Source organism: Helobdella robusta (genome assembly GCF_000326865.2).
Source record: "Helobdella robusta unplaced genomic scaffold HELROscaffold_1, whole genome shotgun sequence".
In the NCBI taxonomy this organism is placed as follows: Eukaryota; Metazoa; Annelida; class Clitellata; order Rhynchobdellida; family Glossiphoniidae; genus Helobdella; species Helobdella robusta.
Window position 1 is genome coordinate 7,674,138 of NW_008703570.1, and position 11,141 is coordinate 7,685,278.

The 11,141-nt window shown below is 34.1% G+C and overlaps 3 protein-coding genes across 3 annotated transcripts; 2 read left to right on the top strand and 1 right to left on the bottom strand.

The window, feature by feature from the left end:
- Positions 1–2: 2 nt before the first annotated feature.
- HELRODRAFT_146919 (hypothetical protein) lies at positions 3–194 on the bottom strand (the record flags this gene model as incomplete). The annotated part of the gene is made up of 1 exon (XM_009011096.1): positions 3–194. A coding segment is annotated over one exon (192 nt), but the record flags the coding sequence as incomplete, so codon positions are not given.
- A 1,944-nt stretch (positions 195–2,138) lies between these two features.
- Positions 2,139–4,203, top strand: HELRODRAFT_159194 (hypothetical protein; the record flags this gene model as incomplete). The annotated part of the gene is made up of 4 exons (XM_009011097.1): positions 2,139–2,204; positions 3,116–3,208; positions 3,640–3,723; positions 3,871–4,203. 4 exons carry the CDS (start codon positions 2,139–2,141, stop codon positions 4,201–4,203), a joined length of 576 nt encoding a protein of 191 aa, XP_009009345.1.
- Positions 4,204–4,323: 120 nt separating this feature from the next.
- On the top strand, positions 4,324–10,995 carry HELRODRAFT_187932 (hypothetical protein; the record flags this gene model as incomplete). Its single annotated transcript, XM_009011098.1, has 9 exons — positions 4,324–4,403; positions 4,590–4,767; positions 4,845–4,940; positions 5,033–5,164; positions 6,465–6,649; positions 6,766–6,967; positions 7,021–7,101; positions 7,187–7,512; positions 10,698–10,995. 8 exons carry the CDS (start codon positions 4,324–4,326, stop codon positions 7,415–7,417), a joined length of 1,185 nt encoding a protein of 394 aa, XP_009009346.1. The 3' UTR covers positions 7,418–7,512; positions 10,698–10,995.
- Between the last annotated feature and the right edge of the window lie 146 nt (positions 10,996–11,141).

An 11,141-nucleotide genomic window follows, 5' to 3' on the forward strand; every position in this document is an offset into this window, starting at 1 on the left:
TAGAATATCAGCTTCTCAGCGTTGTCAGGGAGCAGTCTTGTGCGATGCTCAGTGATGATGTCTCCACCCGTGCTAAACAATCTTTCGGATGGTACATTTGTTGGTGGAGGTGCTAGGTAAACTTGTGCAACCTTTGATATGGTTGGATACTTTCTAGTGTTAAACTTCCACCATGTAGCTGGGTCTTCCTGTCGCTGTAACAATGGTTCTCCCAAGAAAGTTGGGAGTTCATCACTGATGCTATCTTGAAGTGATCTGCTGTTAGAAATACTCATTATTTCATTTTCCAACATATCTTCGAAACAGTCCCACAATTTTGAAGATGATTCATCAACACGTCTTTTTTTTTGTTGGCTTTTGGGATTGCACATCCTCTGATGTAGACTCTAATTCTTTGTTATTTTGAGGTAACAATTTAGTGGCAGCAAGGACAACTCCCTGCCTTCGCTTCGGTACAAGCTGTATCGTTCAAGAAGCGGGTCTTAAACCTTGGATCAAGCATTGTGGCTACACTGTAAACTCGGTCATTTATAATGTTTTGGAACCTGGTGTTGATAGCATTCAGCAGTGTGGCCTTCATTGTTTTAATGCCAGCATCCCGACTTTCTTTTTCCAAAACTAATACCAAAAGATACACCATTGGAATAACCAAAGATATAGATGCTGATGATGAGCTAACTTCTCTGGTAACCTTCTCGAATGGTTCCAAAACCGCAGCAACAGTTTCAGCAACAGACCATTGATTTAGTGACAAATTAGTAACAGATTCATTTTCAGCACAGTACAATGTTATTGCTCGACGTTGCTCTAACAGTCGCTGCACCATGAAGAATGTTGAATTCCACCTTGTGGGGATGTCCTGAATTAACTGGTGTTTTGGCAGATTTAAATCCGCTTGCAAATTGTGCAAACGATCCGTGGCTGATGACGAGTGTTTGAAATGGCCTACTAATTTATGTCCAACTTTCAGGAGATCACTAACACCACGTTGACTTAATATACCATCGTTGATACAGAGTTGAACCGTGTTGGCAAAACAAGGTGCACTTTTAATGTTTCCATCTCGGAAACATTTGGTATTATTTGCCGCATTGTCTCGCAAAACTAAATGACATTTGTTTCGTGGAATGTTCCAATTTTCGAGTGACCTATCAAACGCTGACAGTAGATTTGCTGCTGTGTGTTGACCTGAATATTTTACACACTGCAAAACATAACTTTGGCGTTCGAACGTAGGAGTTAACCAATGGGCTGTCAATCCCAAATATGACTCCGTTGTTATGTCTGCTGTCCATGTATCTGTTGTAAACGCAAGGCTCAATGCTCCAGCTACCTTCTCCTTCAGTGATGAAGGTGCTTTTTTAAAAAGATCAGGAATTACACGTTCGGTGAAATACTTTCGAGAAGGCATGCTGTACCTTCTCTCCAAGGTTTTCACCAAATTGATAAATCCTGATTTTTCGACGACCTGGTAAGGCTCCATATCTATCGCTGTCATTTTAGCAATCGCCACAGGGATACGCTTAGCATTGTCATTGTTTATATCTCAAGGTTTTTGTTTGTCAAATGCTTTTCTAATCTTTGGCTGGGTGGGCTGGATTGATACATTTCCTAGCAAACTCGCATCACTGTCATTTGAGGTGGCATCTTCGCATTCTACGGCTACTGCAATCGAAGACTTTAAACTGTTCATTTTATCATACTGAAGTGGATGCTTTGACCTTAGATGAGTAATCAAAGAAGACGTTGAAAAACTTTTGGGGTTATCAGGCTTACCCCGCGACAATACTGCATTGCATTCCTTACAAACTGCCTTCGATTTATCGTTTGTTTTAACGTCAAAAAACGCCCATACTCCGGATTTCTTTTCAGCCATTTTTATAAAATTCACCAATAATAAAAAATGCTTAATAAATATATTGTTCTTAAATTATGCGCTTTATAGCTGCATCATTGTCATATACTATTATATATAAGTGCACAATTTCTTGTAAACAAAGATCAGCTTATAATTTATGCATAACCCATGTTATAGCACAAAGAAAATTGTCCAACTCAGCTCACAATTAGTGATGCTGTTATTATGTGCCATGCAAGTTCTTTTACACAAAGATCAACTTATAATGTATGCATAACCCATGTTAAAGCACAAAGCAAATTGTCCAGCTCAGCTCACAATTAGTGATGTTGTTATTATGTGCCATGTAAGCCTAGCCTAACCTTTAACATACCATGTTTTTAAATTATATATATTATATAGCCATATCATCCGTAATATACAATTATGTAGTATATATCACGTGCACAAGTTCTTTTGCACAAAGATCAGCTTATAATTTATGCATAACCCATGTTATAGCACAAAGAAAATTGTCCAGCTCACTTCACAATTAGTGATGTTGTTATTATGTGTCATGTATGCTTAGCCTTTAACTTATTGATATAAAATTAATCGAATTCAATAAAAATTTTTTTTCAATTTATAAAATTTTTAAATGTTGATAGACGCTTAAATCCGGCCCTAAATCCGGCCACCATATCCGGCCGGGGCCGGATTTGAAAAAAAGGCCGGATTTTGGCCGGGGCCGAACTTCGGTGCATCCCTAATATATATACATATATAATGACATAATAAGGAAGAATGAGTTTACGCGTGTGATTCTATAAATGAGTAATAATAAGATGTGCGTAAGAAATTTTTGGTTCCTGGGCGTTTTTCATAACCAATTATGGCTGAAACAAGTAGCATACCAATAAAAACTACATTGGGTCTCTCTTTCATTCTCTCTTTCTCTCTTCTCTCTCTTCTCTTTCTCTCTGTGTTGTGTGGGGGTTATCATGTATGTACGTGTCGCATGAACATATGTGTCTATGTTCTGGTATGAACATAAATGAACGAAAATTTTTAAATAAAAAAACTAACAACAATTAAACAAACAGCTATTCAATTAGTTTAATAAATAAAACAGTTTGATCGAATGAATGCTGAATAATTAAACAAATAAATTCATTGTGATGAAATGTGTTAAGAGATTAGAACTCGGTTAAGGGTAGGTAAGAATAAATGTTAAGAGAAAAGTAGAAAACAATAGCAATAAATATTATTTCCCGACAGTCGAAACGGTCAGCCAGCCTTTCCTCATTGACATCACTGAAAGAGAAACGCAACAAGATCGTTGAATTATATGTTGCTGGCGACGCGCTTTTTGTTAGTATAGCAAACATAAATATAGTTAAACACTTAGCACAACAATTAAGTTTGGATTGATTTTATACATTGACCATGTAGACGTAGAGTCGATCGAGTATAATTCTGAAATTTGATTGTTAAATAAAACAACTGTTTTCAAATTTTCATTGTTTCAGTGGAAATCCCCTCCGCTTCTTCAGCCTTTTTTGCGTCTTTCTAAATTTTCTTTTACGGATTGTTCTAAAAGCATTTTTGATTTGATAGATTTAAACGACAATATAAAGATTTTTAGTAATTAATTGAATAATTAATTTTGGTCGCCAAAAACACATTTGTTGTTTTAAAGGTTCATGTGAGTTAATATTGATTCTTGATATTGTGATAATTACATATTTTTTAAGTCACCCATTAAACAATTATCACGATTGGACTAGCAAACAATTAACCAGCCAATATATTATCAGCTACAAGGCGTAGGTACCCGAGAAGCTGCGTTTGGCAGGATCAAATCCATCGTTAATGCTGCAGATGCCGTAAGCTACATTTTTAAGAAATTGTAATTATTGCATTTAACTTCCAGAATAAAAAAATTAATCAATTTTTTTTATATATTCATCATAAAAACAACTTGTAAAAAAGATTCATAATAATCTGCAATCTCTAAAAAAATATTTTCAAAGTTGTACAACAGTGTTGGCATATATTTAGTTCTTGTCGGTTCAGAAGTTTGGGATTCACAACAGTTTACCGTATATTCCAACATATCACTAACTTTAGAAAATTGGTACAAATACAAAGCAGACTATCTCAACGGCAACGTTACAAGCCACGACAATGCAGCCTTAATTTCGTTAGTTTTTTTTTATAGTGGCATTCAATTTGGTGAAAATTTACGAATGAAATGGCTAATTTCAAAAAATAGTGGAGAAAAATTTGATTTGGATATTGTTGGACTGGCCACCTTGGGCTCGATGTGTGATTCTCTTAACTCAGGAGCGGTGATTGAGGTATAACTATTTGTGTCATCTTAAATATTCAGAAGGTAGGTAATTAAAAAGAAATTTTTAAACAAAATTTATAAGGACGATGGAAAATCTATCATAGCATACCCAGCGGCAATTTTGACCCACGAAATGGGACACAACTTTGGCCTAACGCATGACGATTCATGTGTCTGTAGTGACGCTGCCTGCATAATGAAAACTTCGTTAACGTATTTACTATTATTTCTAACGCTTGAAAATATTGTATTTTATTTGCTAATCCTTTATTTAACGTCGTCAATAGATATTGCGAATTGAAATCTAAAATATTCAAAATTCAATAAAAATAGTTTGATAGTTCCTAACAATATTTAGAGAAGAATTGTTTTAAATTATAATAATTATTTATTTAATAGTCCCAGCAGTCCTCCGACAAAATTTTCGTCGTGTTCGTTGACTGAATTTGCAAACAATTGGATTAAAGGTTATGACCTTTGTTTGTGGAACATTCCAGACATCGTCGCATCTTCAACCTGCGGAAATGGAGTGGTGGAAGATGGAGAGACGTGTGACTGTGGAGGGCTACCTTCCGACGTAATTAACTACTTTCAATTTCGTTTTTAGATAGTAACACGAAATGGTTTACATTTCATTTAACACGTTTTACAAAGGTTTGCAATCCGTCCTGTTGTAATAAGGTTACTTGCCAGCTCGTTTCAACGTACCAATGTGCTTCTGGTCTCTGTTGTGACCTGCCCACGTGCAAAGTGAAGTTTCTTTAGTTAATCATTCAATCAATTTTGTTGAATTTAATTTTGAAAGTTTTATTCTAATTTTTAAATTTAATATATTTTAACAGTTTTACCAAGCCAACACAGTTTGCAGAGGAGCCAGTGGCACGTGCGACATTCAGGAATTATGTGGTGGCACGTCAGCTTACTGTCCCGAGGACACGTACAAACACGATGGCACCCAGTGCGCTGTTGATGGCGTTAGTGATATTTCTACAATTTTATCAACTACCAATGAATTTTGTTTTCTCAATCTAATCCTTTGTCGTCAAATCCTGACGATACAGATTGTGACCGTAGAAATTGTTAAATTCATGCGCCCAGATGGCGTAGCGTTGAGAGATAATTAACTGATTGTACTGCCATTGTAGTGACCGTTTCTGAATTCAAGTGCTTTCCCGCTGCCATACGCAATCTGCAAAAATATATACGTTTAAGTTTTTGTTATAAGAGATTAAACTTACGAATGGTATATTTATTTTAAATCTATGAGTTAGATTATTATTTTGAAACCATTCGGTACAATATTGAGATTTTATTGAACAAAACGGGACCCCAAATAATTTGGAAAAATAACGATACGACGAGATCTCATTAAAAACTTACCTGCCGATTTAACAAAATCCGGCTCTTGTATCGAAAATTTAATAAGTATATTACAAAAAATATAATCAATGGTCGTAAATGTATCACTAAACCATATAGTTTTGACCTGGAATAAAATTAAAAAGCATTTATTTTTCATGTCTAAAAGCTATAGGTGTAATATTGAATTTCAATCGATAATATCGAATTCATGAACACAAACACACACACACAAAACACCACAAACACACCTACAGAACACACACATACATACATACAAACATACACACACATACATACACCTCACACACTCATACATAAATACAATCTGAAGCAGATGAAATCATGTTTTATTAACTGACTGATGTCGCTATCTAAATTACTTTTTTGATTGAAAAACATTAAAGATAAAGTTAGAAGGAATATTGTCATAGATGCTTGTTTGAAGTGATATTGTAAAATAAATTTTTCATTGATTTGTTGGAATTTTCTAATGGAACTGCCTCATCGTATATCTCCCATAATACGCTCAACTGGAAACGTATGTATGCTTGAGTTTTTAATAGTTTTTCAGTTTTGTTATACAGTTGGTCTCAATACTGTTAAGCTATAAATAGGAGATAAGAAGCTTTAAACTAATAGTAATAGCAATAATAATAATAATAATAAAAGTTGTCTCATAACTTTTATAAAATCTAGACTGATAACAAGATGAAAGTTTCGAAACACATACTTTTTGTTTGTTGAATATAATTCTTTCATTTTTTGATAAAATCTCAGACGGAGCTCAAAAAACACGATGTTTTATAAAACATAGAACAGTAATTCCATAAAATGTTTATTTTAAATCAGTTAGTTTTTTTTTCAAATAAAGAAACATTTGTTTTAACTCTATGATTTAACCATTTTCTTCAGGTAACAGCTTATTGCTCGGAAGGCAAATGCCGAACTCGTGACACTCAGTGTGCTTTGGTGTGGGGGAGTGGAGTCAAAAGTTCTCCGGAGTTTTGTTACACTACTAATAATGTACAGGGAGACAGTTCAGGAAATTGTCGGCAAACTTTAACTTCGATTCCAACTTACTATCCATGTGTTACCAGGTATAAATGACCAACTTTGAACTGGTACCCAAGTGTTTTACGAAAACTTTTATAAAAATTATTCAACAAATAAATCGTTATTTATTTTAATAGAATGATATTATTTATAATTCCAGTGATGTTTTATGCGGTCAGCTGTTTTGCGATTCTTCTTCGAAAAATGGAAACACTCAGTTAAGGAGTAAACTCACTGGATACATCACCTATAATGGAATAACTTGCAATTACGCTTCTTTGAACTTTGGAACCCAAATTCCAAATCCAGGTTACGTTCCAAACGGAGCATCCTGTGGAAACAACATGGTGAAATTTAATGTTGTCAGTTGTGCTTAGCAATATGTAAAAGTACCTATAAAATAATTTTGATTTAGATGTGCTATAACAATTCTTGCAAGTCAGTTTCGGATTTTCTGACTATCACGCCCTGTTCAGCCACTTGCTCAGATAACGGGGTTAGTAGAAAATTTTGCCAATCAAATTAACAAAGTTATTGCTACATAACGTTTGTTGTAATTAACTAATTTGCATATGACATAGATTTGCAACAACAAGGGAAATTGTCAATGTCTAAATGGCCTAGCGTACCCACAATGTTCAGGAAATATCGTGACTCTACAAACTCTACAGACTACTACTACTACAGTAATTACAACCACCAAAACTACAACTACTACAACTACAACTTCAATCCCAAATAACGGACATTGTCTACGTTCATTAACCTTCTTGATATATTTATCGTCGTTCCTGTGCCTACAGCTAATGTAAAGACTAAAAATGATTTGTTTTTTAATAAGGCTGTTTGAAACTTCTTTAGAACTTTTAGCTACGTCACTAATAATTTTCTGAACATAAAAAGTTCACTGTGATGCAAGGGCGGATCCAGGAAGTTTGACTGGGGGGGGGGGCGAAAATTTTTAAATAAATATTTTGTAATGTTGAATATATCCATTTTTGATTATAAATTTTAGAATGTAAAGTAATTGAATAATATAATGTTTTATGTTTACTTTGATTTATTTATAATTTTTATTACAAATGATCAAAGGAAAATTATGAACGCACCCACGCGGCAAAATACACTTGAAAATTTTTTGAACGCTTCTTCCGTCTGATTTTCATTTTAAAAATTCAAATTTGAGTTGCGCTAGTAATAGTACTGTATAAGTATCATAATTCATAATCATATTTTCAGTTTTTTTTAGAAGATTAATTTAAATATATATGGATCGTTTTTTGAAGCGAACTAAAAGGGCACATCCACCAGGTTAGATCACCATACGATATGAATTTGTTCACTAGTAGCATAGAAATTGTTAAATAAGTGTTCAGAGTTAAGTTAAATTTAGTTTATTTTTTTAGAACTACATGAAGGTGATAGTTCCGATAATCATAATGAAAAAGTGATTGTTAAAAATGATGAATCATTTGAGCAATTAGCTTTGCACGATAATGACGAAGATAACAAGATAAAGAATAATGAAAAAGTCTATCAACAAATGGATTTTGTACATTTGTGGGCAGCAGTAATAAAACTATTAATGATGATATAAAATTTGAACTTCTACAAAATCCATGGAAACCAGAATTTGGCTACAAATTTCCGTATTCAAATCATATTAAAAATGGTAAAAATGAAAAACGGTACATTTTGAAAAGTCACTTGGAAACATTTAATGCATGGTTGACATACTCGCATGTGGAACAAGGTTTATTTTGCAGGTATTGTGCTCTAATGGCTGACACCGGCGGTATTAGTCATCAAACGCCATTGCAAAAATTAGTAAAAAAACCACTTACATCATTTGCAAAATTATTAGGCAAAGATGGTGATCTCAGCTGTCATGAACAATACAGGTATCACAAAGAGTCAGTTCAGAGGGGCAATGATTTGTCAAATCATACCAAAATCCATCATTTGAAGTTGTTAATCAACTCTATTCCGCAAGATATCAGCAAATGAAGGAAAACAGAGAAAGATTGAAGCCCATAATTAAATCTATTATTTTTTTGGGAAAACAAAATATTCCTCTACGAGGACATCGAGATGACGGAAAACTTAATATAAGTACTAATGATGCAGGCGATGCTGATAATGATGATGATGAAGATGATGAAAATTTGGACAATGACATGCTTAATGAAGGGGTATATGGTACCGGTCCAGTTAGAAATGAGGGTAATTTCAGAGAACTACTTCAGTTTAGGGTCGATGCTGGAGACCATGTTCTTGAAGAACATTTAAAATCATCTAAATCAAATGCGACATACATAAGCAAAACGATTCAAAATGAAATCATAACCACAATTGGCGATATTATTACAGATACTATTGTACAGAGAGTTAAAGCAGCCAAATTTTATTCAGTTTTATTTGATGAAACAACTGACATATATGGTATTGAGCAATTGTCTTTGAGCTTACGATATGTTTACAACGGCCAGGTTAGAGAAAATTTTGTTGCATTTGTGGATTCTCTAGAGGATGCATACAAAGATATAGAATCGGAACCAAAATTAACCGGAAAAATGTTGGCCGGCTCAGTGTTACGTTTACTAAAAGCGCTAACTTTAGATCCACAGCATTGTGTTGGTTGTGGAACAGATGGATGTTCTGTCATGACATCTCAGTCATGTGGTGCAGCTGCAGAAATATCAAAAAAAGCTACATCATGTATTCATTGTGTTTGTACTAACCATGGACTGAACTTGAGTTTATCTAAAACATCCGATGTACAAGCCATAAGAAATGCAATGGGCACTATTAAGCAAACGGCTTCCTTTTTTCGCGCATCGGCCAAAAGAAAATTAGTGCAAAGAATAATGTTTAAAAATGAAAGTCAAAATTTGAGACAAAATGTCATGCCTTTATGTGAGACACGTTGGGTTGAACGCCATGATTCGATTATCAGTTTTAGACAGTCCCTGCAATATGTTCTAGCTTCTTTAGAAAATATTGCTAATTGGCATGACAGAGAAACATCATCCAAAGCAAAGACGTTGTTATCGGCTTTAACTGATTCTGAATTTTTAATAGCTTTGTACTCAATTGCCGATCCATTAATTCTAACTAAGCCACTAAGCAAAGTCTTACAAACAGAAAATTTAGATTTGGTCGAGGCAGCTCAACATGCTAATAGAGTCATAGATAATCTTCAATCTAGAAGAGAAAATGTTGAGCAAATATTTCATGATATCTTTACGAGAGTTTCTAAAGTTGCAGAGGAACTGAATATTGAATAAAAATGCCAAGATGTATAGAAAGACAAGTAAATCGTGCAAATATTAAAAGTAACTCATTAGAAGAATATTTCAGGATTGCTATATTTATTCCCATGCTAGATAGTATGATAACAGACATGAAATCAAAATTTGGAACAATCCAAATAGCTATAATGGGTTTGAGTCGTTTGATACCTTCAGTTTTCCTCCGAATAAGTGGTAATGCAGAACAGAATAAAACATGGTTTTTAATTGACCAAGCTGTTACGAAATATAAACGTTTAATAACAAATTTGACCTCGTATGATGACAACACGGCCATTGAATTTGTACGCAATGAAGAAATGCTCTGGACGCAGTACTGGGTAAAGATGAATTCACAGCCCAAAACGGCCATTGAAGCTCTCGCATTGTGCAATTCCAATCTCTATCCGACAATTCACAGCCTGTTGTCAATATTGTGCACCATGCCTGTTTCAGTAGCAACGGCAGAACGTTCATTTTCTACCCTGAGGCGGTTAAAAACGTGGATGCGCTCCAAAATGAATGAGGAAAGACTAACGGGATTAGCTTTAATGAACATTCATCGCGATATTGAATTAGGTATTGAAGACATTATAACAAGGTTTGGCCGAAAAAAAATGTAGAAAAATGACATTTGTCTTGTAAATATTTCATGTATATAACAGAACAATGTTTTGAAGAATGTTTTTCAATTTAAAAAAAATCAAGAAGTTGAAGTGTTTGGCTTTTTGTTATTTATTTCATAAAATATCAAACCTCAGTTCAAAGTGGAGGGGGCGATCGCCCTCTGGATCCGCCATTGCTGTGATGACGATTTATGCACTTGTTAAGTCATAGTAAATAATTTTTAATGGGTTGTTAAATTAGTTATTAAAGTATAATTTTAATTATGGCAAGCGTATTATAATATATTTGGTTGAAATAATTCATTATTTTGAACTACTTTTCAAAGTTGTCCCCAGAATATAATCTATTTTTCTCAATTTTTAGCTTTTACACTTGGTTTGGCCTTGATGAGTTTAATTTTGTCTTGTTTTTTTTAATGATACGTTTTTTACTTAGATGGCACTTTTAGGAACAATAAAGACAGTCTCTCAAAATGTCTTACATAATTTCACTTAAAATTTGATGACATACAGTTCAACTAGAAAAATCTTTCAACATAGTTCGGCGTAAGTCTAGTGTTTAAGGTCGCCTGGTCCTGTTACGCAGTGACGGCTTTCGAAAGGCGGCGTCGTTTAAAACG